Source organism: Neopsephotus bourkii, unplaced genomic scaffold (assembly GCF_033783945.1).
Source record: "Neopsephotus bourkii isolate Nb327-2 ecotype Australia unplaced genomic scaffold, CSIRO-AGI_Nbou_v1 NB_951, whole genome shotgun sequence".
Lineage (NCBI taxonomy): Eukaryota > Metazoa > Chordata > Aves > Psittaciformes > Psittacidae > Neopsephotus > Neopsephotus bourkii.
Window position 1 is genome coordinate 1,135,875 of NW_026901445.1, and position 19,051 is coordinate 1,154,925.

At 43.8% G+C, this 19,051-nt stretch overlaps 1 protein-coding gene across 2 annotated transcripts in view; it reads right to left on the reverse strand.

The window, feature by feature from the left end:
- PIK3AP1 (phosphoinositide-3-kinase adaptor protein 1) overlaps positions 1-16,043 on the reverse strand; it is a 45,973-nt gene extending 29,930 nt beyond the window's left edge. Inside the window, exons 1-2 of one of the 2 annotated variants that reach the window (XM_061358715.1) lie at positions 15,911-16,043; positions 9,073-9,489 (exon numbers count right to left, since the gene is read on the reverse strand). In XM_061358715.1, coding sequence (XP_061214699.1) covers positions 9,073-9,489; positions 15,911-15,923 — 430 coding nt within the window. In that variant the 5' untranslated portion in view covers positions 15,924-16,043. Of the gene's footprint in view, positions 1-6,879; positions 6,902-9,072; positions 9,490-15,910 lie in introns of those variants that run through there. The other variant, XM_061358717.1, reaches the window with a different exon arrangement.
- Between the last annotated feature and the right edge of the window lie 3,008 nt (positions 16,044-19,051).

Below are 19,051 nucleotides of genomic sequence, written 5' to 3' on the forward strand. Positions count from 1 at the left end.
CAAGAGCAGGGTAACCTAGAGCACATCACACAGGAACTTGTCCAGGTGGGCCTTGAATATCTCCAATGTAGGAGACTCCACAACCCCCCTGGGCAACCTGTTCCAGTGGTCCGTCACTCTCACAGTAAAGAAGTTTTTCCTGATGTTCACATGGAACCTCCTATGCTCCAGTTTACACCTACTGCCCCTTGTCCTATCACTGGACAGTCCTGAAAAAGAAAAGTCTTCTTCTATTACCTAATAATGTGAGTACCAACATTGCCCCTACAGTACTGTTACTTGTCCAGAAAAGACTTTTCAGCTCAAAATTACTTGTCCAGAAAAGACTTTTCAGCTCAAAATTACTTGTCCAGAAAAGACATTTTAGCTCAAATACACACCTGACTTCAGAGAGTTATCCTGGCTTAGTGAGGCTGCTGAGCTAAAAATCAAATAAATAAAAACCAGTAAAATCTGTGCATTCATCTGACGGCAGATGTTCACACCAGAAAGAGCTATAGCAGTTTAAAATATAACTATGCCCATCACATCACTTTTTCCTCTTCCTGTTTCCCCTTGTCTTTAATTTCACCAGAGGCCCACGCAGCAGAACCAGGAGAAAAGGGCACGTATTTGGCTGCATCAGCAAGACACAGGACCAGGATTTCTGCTTCAGCAGCTGGCAACAGGGGTGTAAGCTAAGCTGCCAGTTCCTGAACTTCAGGATGAGGAGAAATATTTATACATTTCACTCATACCTACTGCAAAGACAGTAGCTTCCAGCTCAAGGACGAAATCTCTTATAATACAGAGATAACATAGTTTATCTGACCACCTCTAGAGCATGCTACAAATGCAAAGTCCATTTAGCTTGTTCTTTCACTAAGATTCAAGCAAACATGTACAACACTATGCCTGCCTCAAGCTAAAAGCATGCCTGGCTACTATGGTTCAGAAAATGCAAGCCAACTCATCATCCTAACGCTTTGACCTCACAATTAGCCTGAGGGTCTCACAGGCCTACTGATCAGTTTGTGACAGGATTAAGTGTATCAATCTGAAGAACTAGCTTGGTGCATGGGACCAGGACAGAGACAGGAAATAACTTCTGAGGAAGATGCAGGGTTCTGGCCACCCAGACAACAGACACTGCAGACGTAACCAAAATCCCAAGAAAGGGGAAAAAATAACTCAACACATACTGAAAAAGTGTATGCATGGTTATTCATGTTTGAGACTGTCAAGACCCACATTACACCGGGCACTGATTCAAGTCTTCCTGAGCAACCATATGCAAGTAACTTGAACAACCAACTTGTTGATTAATTATTCCTTGCGGTATCTCTTTGATTCAATTTAGGCACAATGTGTAACACTTGCATGACAGAAAAGACTGTCCACACAAAGCCCCTAAAGCTGAAATTCCACCTAAGAGAGCTGGTGAGCTGCTTCCGAAAGATCCATCAGCAGATCACTGTTTGGCAGGAGGTGTGGCTCTACAAGGGGCTTCAGAATATCTAAGGCTACATTACTACTGAAAGGGCAGTTCTGCCCTTCCTGACCTTCAGGTAGTCTGCCTTGCAGATATTCCACACACATGGAAAAGGTGGACACTTGCACAGCACTCCATGCTAAAGTCAGCCTGTGCCCCTGATGAAACCTCTGCCAGAAAACTTAAGATCCACTGTTATTCTCAAGTCACTTTTGAGAAATATATCAACAGCTTTCTGTGGTGACAATGAAAAGCCATGAAAATCCTACAAAATGCAATCCTTGAAGGAAAACAACTGTCCAAGTGCACCACAAAGGTCTTTGAAACAACCTGAAGTCTGCCCCACGCATTTCTTCAGACCTGCCCTGTAAAGCATCTTTGGTTTGACCACATACTTCTGCAAAGAAATTACTTCAGCTGTTTCAAACCTGGAAGAAGCCCTCAGAGATGGTCACTGGGCTCTTCTTTTAAGTGGGTGTTTTAAAGCCTTGCAGTTCACATTGGAAGATATGTAGAAGAAGGCTTAGTCGCTACCTTAAAGCAACCTGCAGAAAGATTATTAGAACTATAAAATACAGAGAAATGAGAAGTAAGATTAGGATTTCCAATATGCATGAAGTCCATTATAGCCCTGACAACACTAGTTTCTATACTTTACTAGTTCCAGGCTATCATTTTATTGCCTCTGTCTAAAAAGCTAGTATGCACCAATGCTAGCACTGCTTGAATCTCATACTGCCATGAAAAGCTGTGAAGTATTGCTTTTAATGTCCTTAAACTGGAACTTTATGATGCACTTTTTGTTGGAAAACAATTCATCCATCCTGCAACTGGGAAAGGTCCTACACCTACACAGGTCGGAGCAATCCCAAGCACAGCTGCAGCTTGGGCAGAGAATAGATTCAGAGCAGCCCTGCAGAGAGGGACTTGGGGGTGTTGATCGATGAGAAAATGAACATGAGCCAGCAGTGTGCACAGTGAGCCAACTGGTTCTTGGGCTGCATCAAGAGGAGCATGACCAGCAGGTCGAAGGACATGATCCTACCCCTCTGCTCTTGTGAGACCTCATTTGGAGTACTGTGTACAGTTCTGGTGTCCTCAACATAAAAAGGACACGGAACTGTTGGAGCAAGTCCAGAGGAGGGCCACAAGGATGACCAGGGGACTGGAGGACTTCCCATATGAAGATAGGCTGAGAAAGTTGGGGCTGTTCAGCCTGGAGAAGAGAAGGCTGCGTGGAGACCTCATAGCAGCCTTCCAGTATCTGAAGGAGGCCTGTAGGGATGCTGGGGAGGGACTCTTCATTAGGGACTGTAGTGGTAGGACAAGGGGTAATGAGTTAAAACTTAAACAGGGGAAGTTTAGATTGGATATAAGGAGGAAGTTCTTTACTGTAAGGGTGATGAGGCACTGGAATGGGTTGCCTAGGGAAGTTGTGAATGTTCCATCCCTGGCGGTGTTCAAGGCTAGGTTGAAGAGAGCCTTGGGTGACATGGTTTAGTGTGAGGTGTCCCTGCCCATGGCAGGGGGGTTGGAACTAGGTGATCTTAAGGTCCTTTCCAACCCTAACTTTTCTATGATTCTACTTCAACTGCTCAATCCTGTTTGCTACAGATGGATAAGGTCATTCATACATTTCTCTCAGTATCACTTGGGGACTTAGTTAAGGTTTCTCTGATTCTTTAACCAGCTCTCTGAAGTCTTTGTGCTTCCAGCACCAGCCATTTATAACCATACTAGCATCTGCAAGGAAGGGCATGCTATCGCTATGTTCTCTCAACCTTGATTCCTGTGCAAGAGCATCACAGTTTCCTCTCCTTGACAGGCAGTGAGACACAGTCAGGCTACAGAGCTCCCATATAATGAGGTGGACTCTCATTGCTCCCAGAGAGCTAACTAATACCTCACCTGCTCCTCTTCAAAAAGCGGGGTCAAAGAAGCGTATCTTTTATTTCAACACAATGTAACAGAGAAAAGTACAGCTTTAAGAATTCACTTAATTTTGCCCCTTCAAAGAGGGAAAAAAAAAAAAGGAGCAAGGGAGGGAGAGAAGACTGCAGTACGGCAAATGATCATGCTGCATTATGTCTTCAAGATCATTCTAATAAGCTGGCAGGAATAAGCGCTGGATGTTATTCTCCAAGATAGGGCTGAAAAGAACATATTCATCCACAGAGCATCAAGAGCCAGAAGGAAACAATAAATGGTCCCCAGTTTCACATTTCTCTGTCCCTTTAGGTTTGAAGACCAATTCTTATGTCTTCCAACCTCCAGCCTCCCTCTTTTACTGTACTTCTGATCCAAACAGACTCTGAAGATGAAGCAGAGATCACGAACTTGGATGTCACAGGCTTCCCTATGCAATTTTCAATTTCCAGAACCAACTAAGGGCCAAAATGAACCTTGCAGAAAATGGCATGCATAGGACTAAAAACTCTTCAGGAGCATTGTAAGGACGTAGGACCACAAAATAAGGGCTTGAAGACAACAGCTTGTGAGGAAAATGCAATGCTAGGATCTCCTCTAGGATGTCATACAGACAAGTAAAAAGATACCAGCAGGGCCAGAGGAACACTGCAGGAAGTTAGAGCTGCATGAACTTGGGTGTGCTGACAAGCTGGAGCCCCAGAGATGCAGTATTAGCTCTCTAGCAATAGAATAGTTTCCAGAGCATCATTTTCTGTAAGGTCAAATATTAAGGAGGTAGCGTCATACAGGCATTGATCTGTCATAGCTTCATGACGCTTCTCTAAAATGATGACCAGGGATTTTTAAACTAACTTGCAGAACTATTTTTGGCTGCTTTATTTCCAGGTTGTATCCTTTAAGGGGGTGGCACAGCTTTCCCATAAAGTACTTGGTCATGTCATGCCTCTTCCTAGCAGGATTACTTTCTGTATTCAGTGTTTCTCAATGGCCATGCTTTACGAAATTTAACAAGCAGCACAGGGAAGAGCTGCTACAACACTGAGACCCTGTTCTGCCTGACATGCAACAGCAAACTCCACAGGCACTGGAAATCACACCACAGTACCCCATCTTGTAGGAACATGCTCCCATAAGGGACAGAATAGAGCTGTGGAGAAAACAATTGCAGTTCCCAGTTTATAGTATCTCAACTACTGCCTCACCTTCAAGTCTTGGTGTTAGGCTGAAAGAGCAGTCCTGACTGAAGTGCTACCTGCCAGAAACAGACACAGCATAATAGATACAGTAACTGCTACTCTCAGAGGAATAATTAACAATGTCACCATAGAGTACACAGCACCCACGCCTCAATGAATTGTTGTAATGAGATAAGATCACCCCTGTCTTATGCCAAGGTGTGCAGTTCTGAATACTTCTAAAGGCAGCTTTTTAGTAGAAACCACAAAAACCACCAGATAGTAACAATGTGAGTGAATGTATTTTTAAGGGAGGGAAAGAAAGTAAAGTTTGAATCTATCCACAAAAGCCACAGACTATTTTTCTAAGATAAGCTATTTGCTTTGTCATTCCTCAGGACATCTCAAGTATAAGGGTAACATAACAGATAATACTGGATTTCACTGTACTTGTGTCCTGAAATAGGTACATGGTAAAGCAGAAAGTCATAACTGCATTAAAGCCCTTACACAGAGTTTGTCTGAGCAATCAAATGAACAAACTGACAGCCTTCAATGAAAGACTATTAGCCAGGCCCAGGAAAAACCTGACTTTTGGCAGAAATCTTGACATACATAACAAATAAGAATTTATAGATCATCACCAAACAGATCATTCAACATCAGCCCCTACAGTAAGAGGAGAGAAGCTCACCAAACAAATTCATTGTGAATGTAGGCCTCTAACCCTAAATGGCAGTGACAAGCAAAAGCTAGCAACCAAACAACTAGAGGTGTCAGGCTGAAAGGAATGTCCCATGTACTATCACTTCATCCCCCTGGTTTGAGAGATACTTGAGAACACCTCATGCATCTGTCCAACCTGACCTCAAACTCTGGATAGCCTATTCCAAGGTTACTTTAGCTTTACAGGCAGAGTACAGCATAGGACCACAAAGATAATTAAGGAGCCACAGCATCTTTCATACAAGGTGAGGCTGCAAAAGCTGGAGCTCTTCAGCATGGAGAAGAGTTGGGGAACTCTTAACAATGTTTACCTGATGGGAGGAAATGAAAAAGAGGGAGCCAGACTCTCCTCCATAGTGACCACTGACAGGACAAGAGGCAATGGGCACAAACTGAAACACATGAAATTTCATGTGAACACAAGAAAATGCTTTGTTACTCTGAGGGTGTCAAACAAATTCTCTGGAATGCGTTGCTCAGAAAGACTGTGAGGTCTTCACCTACAGAGACATTGAAAACCTGACTGGCCATGGCCTCGGGCAACCTGCTTTATCTCACCATGTCTCAGCAAGGAGGCTGGACTAGGTGATCTCAAGAGGTCCTTTCTAACCTGACTGATTCTGTGACACGCTCTCAAGTTTCATTTGTTGTTTCACCAGTGCAACAAATGACTGCCAACAAGTTCATTAAATTCCCTAACATGTACAGGAAGGAGAACGGTAACACCTTATGCAGTTTCTGTTATGCTACTTCTCTCCCACAAAAGCTCACTGCTTTGGTCTCTAGTATCTCACAGTAAGCCCCTCACTAGATGGAGTAACATCTCAGCTCTCCCTCATCTACAGGGCTCCAGCAAAATTCTCATCTTCCTTCTAACTGCCCACTGTCCTCCATATTTACCACATACTTCCTTATACCTACTCCTGACCTCCCCCATTTTGCAAGAAGTTTGCTGGTACTGGTCTTTCTTTCTTGTCCATTTCATTGTATAAGAGCTCTGTTCAGCCAAGGCTGCACTTGTCCTTCAACAGCACTGCTCACAGCGGATGTTACACTCTGTTATCACCTTAGCAACCTCAGGCAGATGTTGACTACCCTGGGTTTTTCCCTGCAAGAGCTTGCTTGGGTACATTAAGTTCAAAGCCACTGATTAAATAGCAAATGTTCCAGAAACACCAGCTTTTAAAGCAGAAAATTTGATTTTTTTCAAGCCAACATAGGTAGTGGCTGAAATAAACTAGAGAAGAAGAAATATGCATAATACAAAACATATTTCAATCGAGCTCTGAGAACACAGGAGGAAAAGAAAGGTCACTGACTCCAAATGTGTGGCACAGACTTCCAGCTGTCCCATGCACAACAGCACAGCATGATGTGGTATCACAAGTCAAACAAGAGGGCTTAAGTGGCATGCTGGTCACTGCACCCTCGCTGCTGATTATACTCTGCCAGACCTGAGCTGGCTGGTACCGTGCCATCCTGAGCATTCTCATGTCCCACAGTTATTGTATAGCCTGAAAAACTTGGTTAGCCTGGAAAACTTCCCCACAGATAACAGAAGCGCCTGTAGATGCAAACTTTCAGCCTTCTGCAGTTTGCCAGGATTGAGAAACTGTAAAAAACTCCCATCTACAAGAGAGCAAGAGTCAGTGCCAGCACACAGTTCTCAACAAGGCTAGATAAGTACTTCCTCTTTTCTGAATTCATACTAAACTAACAAAAATAAAATAGCTGTCACCATGTGGTGTCTGGGGGTGTCATGTTCCCATGATGCACTAAACAAACCACAGCCTAACAACTGTGCTACAGGCAACAGCACAACCTGAGCAGGGCCAGAGTGCAGGCTCTGGAGAGGTATTTGCCATCCCCATGCCCTGTGTCATACGCTCCACTAGCTTAAGATTCAACTATTAGGAAGCTGCAGCTGAAGTTTGGTCATTGTTGCATCAGGCTTAGTTTTAAAATCCATGCTGACACTGCTGTTAGAAGTACTGGTGAATGCACATGGAGAGAAGTTCTTTCCAGAGGAAGCCACCCAGACAAATAATTTCAAATATGGTCATAAACTTTCTCTGCTAAGTACTGTAGCAATGGCAGGCTGCTTTACTCTAGAAAAGTTCAGTTTGACGTACAGAATGGACTTACCCAAGACCTTCTAAGAGCTCCTGACTTCAAAATTCATCTTCACCTAAAATACTAGCAATGAAATCCTGGGAGCAGAGCACAGGCTGTGTTCCCCTATAGGAGAGGTCTGCTGCCAAAAACGCTCTTACTTTAAGTCGCTTATGCTGTGGTTGGCTGCAACCAGACCGCAAGGCAGATGCTAATTTATATTACCAACCAAGAAGAAAGTTTTCCCAGTTTCAGCCAGAAAGGGAACTATGTACACCTGGGGTTGTCTTCTCTCCAGGGGAAGTATCAGAACATTTGCATTTGAGGCCATTCACAAAACCTGGTATGTAGAATCACATGATGGAAGAGGTCACCTAGTCATTTTTTTCCCCACACAGAGGAAGGATCTGATACAGTCAGAAAAGTTAAGCTAATCTCTGGTCAGTTTTCTTTTCCAGAGTTCAAAAGCTCAGCTATTGTTCTCTGCGTTCTTCCAGGCTTAAAGCAAAGGAGCCAGATTATTTTAGTCCTAGGTTATCCATTGGGAAACCAAGGTGTTTTAGGGGTGTTTGAAAGGATGATGCAAATTTTAGTTTATGCAGGCTTTGAAAAGGTACTAGGAAATATCTGTTGTGACCTTGTTACCTGAGAATACCATCTTCAGCACAATCCCTAAGTCATCTTTTTTCAGGGAGGCTGTTTTGGCCAAGATCGTAACTTAAAAATTTATTTTTACTGTGATAAATCTGTCATTGTCATGATTGCCGTTATTATCCTGGCATAAAGCACCTGTATGCACACACCACCAGACACATTAGAAGACTGCATTGACTCATTCATACCATTAAATACAGACAAATCCTAAGCCAACCACAGGACTTCAATCCTGATAAGGCTGACAAAGAACACTACAACCCTATGTATGGCAGTGTCATTAAAACATCCTGAGCAGCATGACTCCCCAGAGCTGTCCACCTTCATTTCCACAGAAATCATAGCAATGGAGTACCACACACACCCCTAGAGTTTAGGAAAGTTCAGACTCAATTGAAACTCAGTACATTTGGCTTCTGTAGTCTCCTGCTAGAAAGTCCTCTGTAAGTACAAAATGAGGTGACCACTTGCAGACTAGTTCAATTATTTTTAAGGTGATCAGTGCAATTTTCCAGATAACCTCTGTCATTCCGTCATAAGTAACAAGCTGATCTGCTGCCAGTATGGTTGTATCTCTGACTTCAGGCCCAGTGCTAGTGAATACATACTAGGCAAGCTTATTTTGGTTTTGGTATGACAGAAATGTAAGTCCGAAGGAATTTTCCATCAACTAGGGTCAATAAAGTGCAGGGCACAATATTTACAGGCATAACTTCAAAGGTACCCAGTTTTTATTTTTGATTTGCATTCAAAGCCAGGCACCTACAATAACCTCCAAATTCAGAAGTTCTCTGTAAGTCATCAGTAACCTCTCCTGAATTAGGGACCAATGGACCAGACATAACAAAATCAGCTTGCAAAACTTCCTAGTTTACAACGGTTGTGCAATTTTCTCTAGTTTTCCGTTTCAGTAAAACATGCTACCACTGTTTAAATAAACAATACCACATATCTCCCTCCTCCAACCCCTGGCCAGGAAGCATGACACCACAGGTGCTACCTTACCTTCTGAAATAGCCTTCTTGACAGCTGCAAGGTAAGCATCAGGTTCATCATCATTTGTGAGTTCTTGCCACTGAGACCAGTCCTTGAAAAAGTTCAAATAGTCATCACAGTCTGTAACACCACAGAACAGCTTGACTACTTTGTGGGGGGGGCCTAAGGCTTCTTGAAGGCTCTGCAGAATGGGAGGGAGATAAAAACTCTGCACCAGCTCAGCAGACAGCAAAAGGATGATGCTCCGACTTCTACTGAAAAGGTCCAGCTCCTGCTGTGGGATGGCAGACTTGCCTTCCAGCTGGTAGCTTAGAATCCGATGCTTTCGAATGTGCCGAGTAAAGAGGAAGAGGTTCTGGAGGTACTGACACCATTCAGTGGCATCACTTGCATACACAATCAGCACATCATATCCTCCACGGGTTCCTGTACAAGATGATCACAGGGAGGAAGATTAAATTCAAAGCAAGAACTGACCCACAACTTTGCAGCAAAAAACCCATAGGGTTGTCTCTGTAATTCATGTCAGAAGCTCCAAAGCTCTTCAAAAAACAGCAGACGTATCCAAAGCAAGGTGTTCACAGCCATAGAGCAATCCTAAGCATGGCTGAACTCCTATCTGCATTTACCCCACTAAAATATAAGTAGTTTTTTAATTTTCAAAAATCTTCTTATGAGAAAAGTATTTTCTGTGTAGTATGAAACAAACCATACATGTGGAGATTTACAGATTTAAAGCATGCTGATAGGAAAAAACCCCACAAAAACTCAACCTCCGAAACAAACTAGCTTGAGAAGGGGGGTTCACCTTTGTGTGTGAAGTGAAATCATTTTAGGTAACTATATGGTCCCTGCAACACAACTGCAAACCATTACGCGCTCAAGCAGAGTTTGTATTAGAAGGGGGGTGGTTAGTAGGTCGAGAGAGGTCCTCCTTCCCCTCTACTCTGCCCTGGTGAGACCTCATCTGGAATATTGTGTCCAGTTCTGGGCCCCTCAGTTTAAAAAGGACAGGGACCTGCTGGAGAGAGTCCAGCGCAGGGCAACTAAGATGATTAAGGGAGTGGAGCATCTCCCTTATGAGGAAAGACTGAGGGAGCTGGGTCTCTATAGTTTGGAGAAGAGGAGATTGAGGGGTGACCTTATTAGTGTATATAAATATATAAAGGGGGAGTGTCACGAGGATGGAGCCAGGCTCTTCTCAGTGGCAAACAATGAAAGGACAAGGGGTAATGGGTACAAATTGGAGCACAAGAGGTTCCACTTAAACCTGAGAAGAAACTTCTTCTCGGTGAGGGTGACGGAACACTGGAACAGGCTGCCCAGGGAGGTTGTGGAATCTCCTTCTTTGGAGACATTCAAGACCTGCCTGGACACGTTCCTGTGTAACCTTATCTAGGTGTTCCTGCTCCGGCAGGGGGATTGGACTAGATGATCTTTTGAGGTCCCTTCCAATCTCTAACCTACTGTGATACTGTGATACTGTGATACACTAGACATAGCACACCTAAAATAAGAAAGACCTTTATTTAAATGAGGTCCCACAATGCTTACAGGAAGTCACTATGGATGGCTTTCATGGTGTTAGACATTTGCTCTCATTGCAGCAAAGAGCAAACTGCCTGCAAAGTATGCATGCAACTGAAGGGTACACCAGACCCTATGCTCACAGCATAGCAGTTCAGTCATTCAGGCTTCAGACGTTTTACAAGCCTGTGTTGGAGTCCCTCCCCCAGAATGGTCATACAAATGTTATCCAATCACTTGGCATGACAAACTGTCTCTTCAGAGGGAAAGATCTAATAGAACAGTGGTGCAGCCCAGAACAGACCCAACAAAATGAACTTATTCCGTAATTCCCTAGGCTCCTACTTACACACTCCTGCATTTCTGTGCTCTGGAATGAAAGCACTTTTAAAACTTCTTCCAGCTTGCCAGGAGCTCACATACAGATTGAACAAGTACGACAGGGCTCTCCCACCAATCTTAAGAAAACTTTAAGTCTAAATTTATTTTTCTTTTTTACCTGTGAAGAAATATATCCAAATTTGAGGATTATGGCTCTGGTCCCATAGTAAATTTCAGTGCTGAGCATTTCAAATCTTATTAGCAAATTGTCATCTAATGCCAGTTTGACTCTTTAAAAGTGTCAACATTTCCAACTCATCTCCATCCAGAAGCAAGCAAACAAAGACAGATTTTTCTAATTAAAGTAGAAGGCAATGCCTAAAATATGGCATGCCAAAAAGAGCATCTGCAGAGAGTGGATTTATCAGAATTGAAGATGACAGTTTTGTAGTCATCTTATTAAAATTCAACCAAAATTGAACAGCCTCCAAAGACTACACCTTCCCAACAACCTTCATTAAGAAATGAAGGCTGAAATGATGTATAGGCTACTGTACCCCCGCTCTAAACCAGGCAATTACCAACTTCAGACTGTAGTTGAACAGAAGTGGCAGTTAGGAAGTGTGGAGATGTGCTCTGTTCTCAACCAATAGGGTTATGGCTACCTACATAAATGGGAAGTCTCCAGCAGTGACAGGATGATGTCCTAGCTATGAAGATCATGGACACTGCAGTTCAGCAGTATTCACTAGAATAGCTGCCTGTTTCTGGGTGAATACAGCTCCTGAACCCCAGATGGAGGCCTGTAGGAGTCAGCATTCTCAATGGCGAGGATCCAGCAAATTCATAAAGCAAACAAACAGAACCAAAGCTTTGGGACCTTCAAGGTAAGAGAGCAGAACTGCTGTGAAAAGAAAATGGCTTCAACACCAGTGAGAACACCAATATGCCAAAATGCCCCTTCTGGCTGAACACCACTTGACAAAGTCAACAGAATCACATGAGCAGAAACAGGAAAACCCAGCAGAATTCAGGAGGTCAGTTGTTTTATTCTAGAAAGGGAGAAGCACAAGAGATTTCTGCTTCCTTTCTACGTGGCGTCACATGAAAAAGATGAAGGGTAATGGACACAAGTTAATTACTCCTGGGGAAATTTCAATTGAACACAAGAGGAAAACTTTTCACAGTGAGAACAATCAGCCATTGGAATTATCTCCCCAGGAAAGTGGTGGACTCCCCCAATGCTGGACACTTAAGATTCAGCTGGACAGGCTGCTGGGACATCTAGTCTAGGTCATGCTTTGCCTAGAAAGGTTGGACCAGTTGATCCTTGAGGTCCCTTCCAACCTGGTATTCTGTGATTCCAATGCCACATGTTGATGCACACACAGCACCGTGGGAAAGGACAGCGCAACTATTTGCTGAGTATGGAGACCATACCCTACAGCACAGCCAGCTGAGCCAAACCTCATCAGACAGGGAGATGATGCAGCAGCTCCCCAAGGTATGCCCAGGGCTCCTAAAGTCCCACCCTGGCAGCCTCCAAGGGAAGTCCCACCTCTGGACACTGGGGAAAGCAGCAGTTGCCTCCAGAGCATTTTAATGTTCTATTAAATGGAACACCAAATCCTACCATGCCTTTTTAAAAGAGCACAGCTTTCACAACTAAGCCTGTTAGCAAACAGGACCTTCTCCAATCTTTCAATGAAAGGAAGCAGCTGCGCTTGGAGGGGGATGCAGGGTGGGGGAGACACTGATTTTAAAAGTGCATTGCACTGTAGGGGCACTAAGTATCCAAGAAGCTTCCCTTCCCCAATACGTAGGCAAAAGACGCAGACTTGACAGACTCTGCAAGTTCCCTGCCACCATTTATATCCCCAGAGACAACACCACCCAGAGCAGTGTAGCCTCTGCAACCTGCAGGAAGGAACTTTACCTAGTGTTTAGGAAATGTATTGATTCCCTAGATAGTATTGCTCTACTGGCAAACCATTCACCTCAACAGAGCTGTGCATGCTCTTCTCAGCCCTCTTACCTCGGCCTTTTACACTTTTAGGATAAACTGAGGAACAGCGCTTTTAAAAGAAGAACTGAGAAATAAAATTACTGACTCCACTTTTATAGCCAAGGAAATTCTGTATGTTCATAAGCAAAAATACTGGAAGGGGATCTTGAAGAGCTAAATAAGCTTAAGTCAGCAATAGGACTGTTTCAAAGAACAAAAGTCCAGAAATAGTTTCAACTGCCACATCCCCATTTAAAAGAAGGATGACACAGGACTTACTTTTCTAGATCATGCTATTATTTGTCTAACCAACTACTTTCCTTTGCAGTACAAACTACTGCACAGTCTTCAGGGGAAAGTGCAACAAATACAGAATACAGCATGTTTTGGGGAGTTTTTCCTGCAACTTGTCACATATCAGTTACAGAAAAACCCTAAGAGCACACTTTGAAGCATAATGTATGTTCCAGTTATTTTAAACGTATAAGGAGACCCCTAGGTGAACACCAAGCATTGTATTTCTTTAAACCCTGGCCTTAGATGGATGCTTTGACAACAGGCTGGTTTTGGAAAAGCAAACACAAGGAAGCCCTAAATTCAAGTAAAAAAGATATGAATAGTATATGCAATTGCATGATGGAGAAAGATTTGCACCAGCTAACGGTTTCAAAAGTTTTTTTTATCCTCTCAAGTGTAACCTTGTTAGTTTTACAACAAAATTTTACCAATATCTTCTTTCTGCTGTAACTGCATCTTCAGTGCTTAGTTGCTCACTCTATTATACAGCAATGCTAAAAGACTGATGAGATTACAGACTAGTACTGTAGAAATGCTAATTGTGGTGGAAGGCCCACAGAATAAATAGCACAGAGACAGAACATGATACAAAGCTTTCCCCGGTTTATAAACAGCATGGAAGGGAATGAAGCAATTCAGCCAAAAATCACAGAAGACCCACGGCAAGAGGATAAAAATATCCTACAGAGATACAGTGTCTCATGCTTTCATAGCCCCTCTTTGAGAGGCAAACAGATCAGGGTCATCTTCAGATCATGTCTGGGAGAAGTGAGGTGACAATTCTTGAGTCCAGAGCAAACATGGGATAGTGGATTAATACTATATTGCAAGGTTCTAATTACCACTGCAATAGCTAAAGAATACTGCAGGAAGCTGGCATATCTGCTCTGGGTAAGACTACATCTTGCCCAGTTAACACTTCCCAAATTTGAATCAGATGTCATCAACTGTTATTACCTATTATTTCACTGTACAAGCCAAAACGTTTGAGCTTTTTCAATTTACAGATCATAAATAGTTTTCCGTTGTACTTGTTGGTCCTATAAAGACAATTTAGGGTCTCTAATAATAATTACACAGCTTTTCTGTGTAGACCATGACTTCTCATTGTTCACAGACGAGGTAAAAAACTGACAGAGAAATCCATTACTCCCACTCAGATGACCATACGCAATGGCAAGCAAATTTATTTTTATCTACTGGATCAAATCTTCCCCGAATTGTGACTAAGTGAGAAGTCACTACGTAGCCTCTAAAGCTAACTTCTCAAATTGCTTTCAGATTCATGTGTATGGAGGATACATGAATATGGCAGCCCAAAATATCAATCCTTGGTAGAGGAGGACTCACTTCCTATTAAAGACAATTAGCTGTGATATAAATAAAACCCAACCCAAGGTGCCTTAATAATCAGATTCTTAAAGAGAGAGCATTTCCAGGAGGTGGTAGGCCATTAACATTAAGTCCTCAGCATTTTTCATATTTCTGTGCCTAAATTTTATGTATTTAAGTGATGTACGAGGAGATGAATGCATTCTTTGTCTAAATGGAATACATAACAAAATAACAGTGATCACAAAATAATTACTAACATCCTAGAGAGACCTCTCACTTTGACTGGAACAGAAAACCTTTGCTTTAAACAAAAAGCAAGAGAAAATAGCAGAATCAAAGTAGATAAGCTTTGCAAGCCAAACTTCAGTGATAGGAACAAGAGATTTGCATTATGATATGTGGACCTTAAGTTGTTCTACTTTAAGAGTCTCTGTGAAATCACCTTCTGTTTATAAGAAGAGTAGTTTTGCCCACAAGTCTCCTGAGGCCACAGTTTAACTTATTTTTACATCACAAGGAGATACGCGCCAGTGAAACACGAATGTTACTTCACACCCTGAGAATAGCACGTTTTTCCTTTTTTAGATAAAACACGTACACTTCCGTGCAGGGAGGAGAACTTGCAAACTGGGCACTAGCAAGGCTTGCACAATATAGGTTAAACCCTTCTCCCCTGGAGTTTCCAGCTCTACTCACCACTTCTACCTGAACATGTGCTGGCTAAAATATTTTCATTGATGGCAAACTAGCTCAGTTTGTTTGTGATCCTGTGCACTGTGTCACAAGGGGCATCAAGTCATATCCTAAAAAGCAAGTATGCAAATGCAGGGGGATAAAGCAGTATTTAGGAAGATCTAGTATTTAGGAACATCTCTGCAAAACATCACAGAGAAACACCTGAGCTGAAAACCAGCCAAACTGAACAGGGACACAGTGCTGTACAAAATATCCTCCCTTAGAGCTAGCTGAGCTGCCAACCTGAAGTACACTGAAGGCATAGCTCTATCAGCACCTGCCTGTGCTCAAGCCAAGTAAAGAAAGATAAGGCATAAAGCGCAACAACCTGGCTGGGAACAAGGGAGTTTCCGCTGCTCTGAAGAGCCCCCGGGCTCCCCTAAACTCGGGGAAGACACCCCGTTTCCCCCTTCCCCAGCAGCGAGAACAGAGGCGAGCAGAGCCGCGCAGCAGCATCGTCCCGCAGGCGGGAGCGGGTACTGAGTAGCGACAGGACGCGACTCTCCGCTACGCCCCCACTTACCGGCACCAACGGGCGAGACAGCCCGCTCACAGAACGGGCTTCGCGGGGGGCAGAGAAACCCCGTCGCTCCCCCGGCTCCCGGGACAAGAGGCCGCAGCACCTACCTGGAGCCGCCATGGTCTGGGACTCGCGAGGAAGGCGCCGCTCCGTTCCCCTCACATCACCGCCGGAACGGCGAGTCCCCCCCACAGACGGTCACTTCCTCGACCCCGGCCGGGTGCTGCACCGGGCTCCGCCTCCCGCGGCCAGGGAGGGCACCCGGCAGCCACGGCGGCCCGCGACGCCCCCTGCAGAGCTGGGCAGAGGGCGGCTCCGGGCCGGCCCAGCCAAAGCCAGCGGTGCATGCCTCTTCCAGACAGGTACACAGCGGGAGCCTCCTGCCACTGGAGGGAAATTCCAGCTGGCTCCAATCACACATTCCATGGCTGGCCGAGCAAACAGCGCTACAGCGAGGAATGTTTATGTATTATGGTGATACAGAAACTCCTTATCGTTAGTCACAAGACACTTAGAGCAATAGTTGTGGAAGAGAACAAGCAAGACCTGATCCATGTACACCCCTAAAGTTGGCTTTGAATTCTGCCTCCTATGAGTAAGGAGGTTTATGTTTTCCTAGGGGAAAACAAATAGTTCCATGTAGAATGATGCATCTTGATGTTCTGTATTTCCCTCTAGAAGATGCTGTCTTTTAACTTAAGATTTACCTGACTCTGTATGACCATGCTCATGTCTGAGTACAGGGAAAACAAGCAGTGAAAGGACACTGTTGAAGTTCAGAGAGTAAGATTCAATTTAATTTTGTTGCTAGAAACAAGCAACAGATTCTGCCTAAATAATTGCATGATCCTTTGCAAACTTGCACTGATTTGTGTTCAGAAACACATCTTTGGTAAGAACTAGTAGTCTTTTCTTGCTGCACTTCAGCAAAACAAAAGCAGATACCTTACAAGCCAGATTCCCAAACAATCATTCCCCAAGCAGTCAGAGGACATTGTGCTTGCAGCTTATTTAATGTCACAAACACTAATGTTGAAACAGAGCTGGTTACAAACACTAATGAACCAACTCTTTCCTACTAATCAACTCTGACTTAAAAGTTGGTCAAACTCTCCTGTGACCTCCAAATCTTTTTTATCCCAAACCTACTTGGAGCTTACAAACTGTGTGCCACAGCCTGCCTTCCAGAAGCAGAGTGTTTGCTCCCACAGTAAGAAAGTACTAGCAGTACTTTCCCATCTGAATCACCCTCAAAACACACAATAGAATAAAGAACACCTGGGAACCGGGGAAGGGTGCAAATACAGAATCTGCTTGGGATTTGTGTGAGGGACAAAAATTTACTAGTTTCAAACTACAGTCTCTAGCCAAATTCTTTTACTATTATGGAATAATACACATGTACTAAGAACTAGTAAAGCAGGTGGATAACCATGGATATACGGCTTTATAATGATTGTTCTACATTATTTCCCACATAAACTTGCTTATCTTCTAACTTTCAGAAGAAAATGTTAAAACCAAAATAATCTCTCTGATGTTAGATGAGGATTTCAACGTGCTCTTTGGAACTAGCTTTTAAATTCTTTTGCTCTTTAAAGCCTTAGAGGGCTAGCAGAGTCAGCTTCCTGCTTTGTGGGAACCCATGGGGCTTCTCGTATGGATTAGTGTCAGTTATGGTGCTATGTATTTTATTTAATCAATACAAAGCCAACAGGAAACTAAAGTGAAATTAATGAGCCTTCCCAAAGGAGCCTAGGTAAAATAACTGCTAGGCTGTTGTTTCAGCTTAGGTGGAGGTTGTTCACAGCAACCTCCACCAAAGAACTCAGATGACAAAGTGACGCAAAAGCACCTTCACGTTGGCCTAAGGGAAGGAAGAGTCACAGAGTTTGTAATGAGTTAAGAACAAAATGAAGAAACAGAGAGCTCTTCATCCACACTTGCCCAAAGCTGACTGTCTCCCGAGTCTGACCATTCCTTCCTTCAATTCACTGCAGCATGGGAACACCATTGCATTTGCAGCATTATTCTCAAGGATCTGTTTTATCCCTGTCCAAAGAAAAGGGCAAGGTTTGCTCTTCCTGGAGCCATTGGGGTTTTTTGCTAGGTATTTTTTGAGGGGTAACATGGAAGGGACTCAGTAACTGCTTGAATACCCGTGCCATCTTTTCACATCTTGGCCAGAGTGTGACAGAGACCTCTCATGAGAATGCTCTCTTCTGAGGTGAATAGCTCTCCCTGCAGTCCTAACAAAAGAGATGCCAGCCAAGGGGAAGGGCTGAAGACCTATGAGGAGCATGTGATGGGAGGAAGTAGTATGCTACAAGCAGCAGCAGGATCTCCCACTACTCCTTTGGGGAATGTAAGAACAAAATAGCTTTCTTTGCATGGTTACTGCCCAGCCAGGTCACCTGGACAACTGCAGGTACAACACAGCAAATGCAGCTAAACAGCTCCAAAGAGAAGCAGTCACAGTGCACGTGGGAACAGACCTCACTGGCAAAGGCCTGGCAGGAGAGGGAAATACTAGCCAGGCAAGAAGCAAAGCAAACCAGAAACACACTCATTCTCCTTGTTCCTCATAGCAGTTAATTCAGACAGCAGAACTTAAAATAAGGACAGTTTATCAGCAATAGCTACATCTCTTCCTTTCTCAGGCAAAAGAGCAGATCTTGTGCTGAGCTTTGCAGATAAAGCTTCCAGCTGTAGCTTACTGTGGATGGAAGCTACAAAAACTGAGAGGAGAATTGGCTCCTGGAAACAGCTTCCTTTCTGCAACACAAGCAAGTTATCCCATATACAACAGGGGCAGGCCAGATCGGGGCTATCTGAAAACTAAGTACCCATCCATAATAACCCCTCAGTTTAATGTCCCTTTTCTACGCTACAGGCAGCAGCACTTGCACGAAGCGTCAGTATCTTACAGCACAATCCTCCACTATATGAGCTGCTTTTCATTTCCTCAGCAGTACACACACAGCACCTTGCAGACACCACCAACAGGGGTGCTCTGCTGCGCACACAGCCTGCCCGAGCATTTAGCAGGCACTACCCAACTGCACACGAGGGACAGAACCCACACGCACGGCACAGCAGCATCTAGAGGTGATCAGAAGCAGAGGGCTAGGTATGGGAAATGTGAAAGGCGTAACACTACCTACCTACTTGCACTACTACTACTACTGCTGCTTGATTAACCTTGGCAGCCCTAACTCAGGACTTTCTAAGTGTGACTTTCTTCTTCC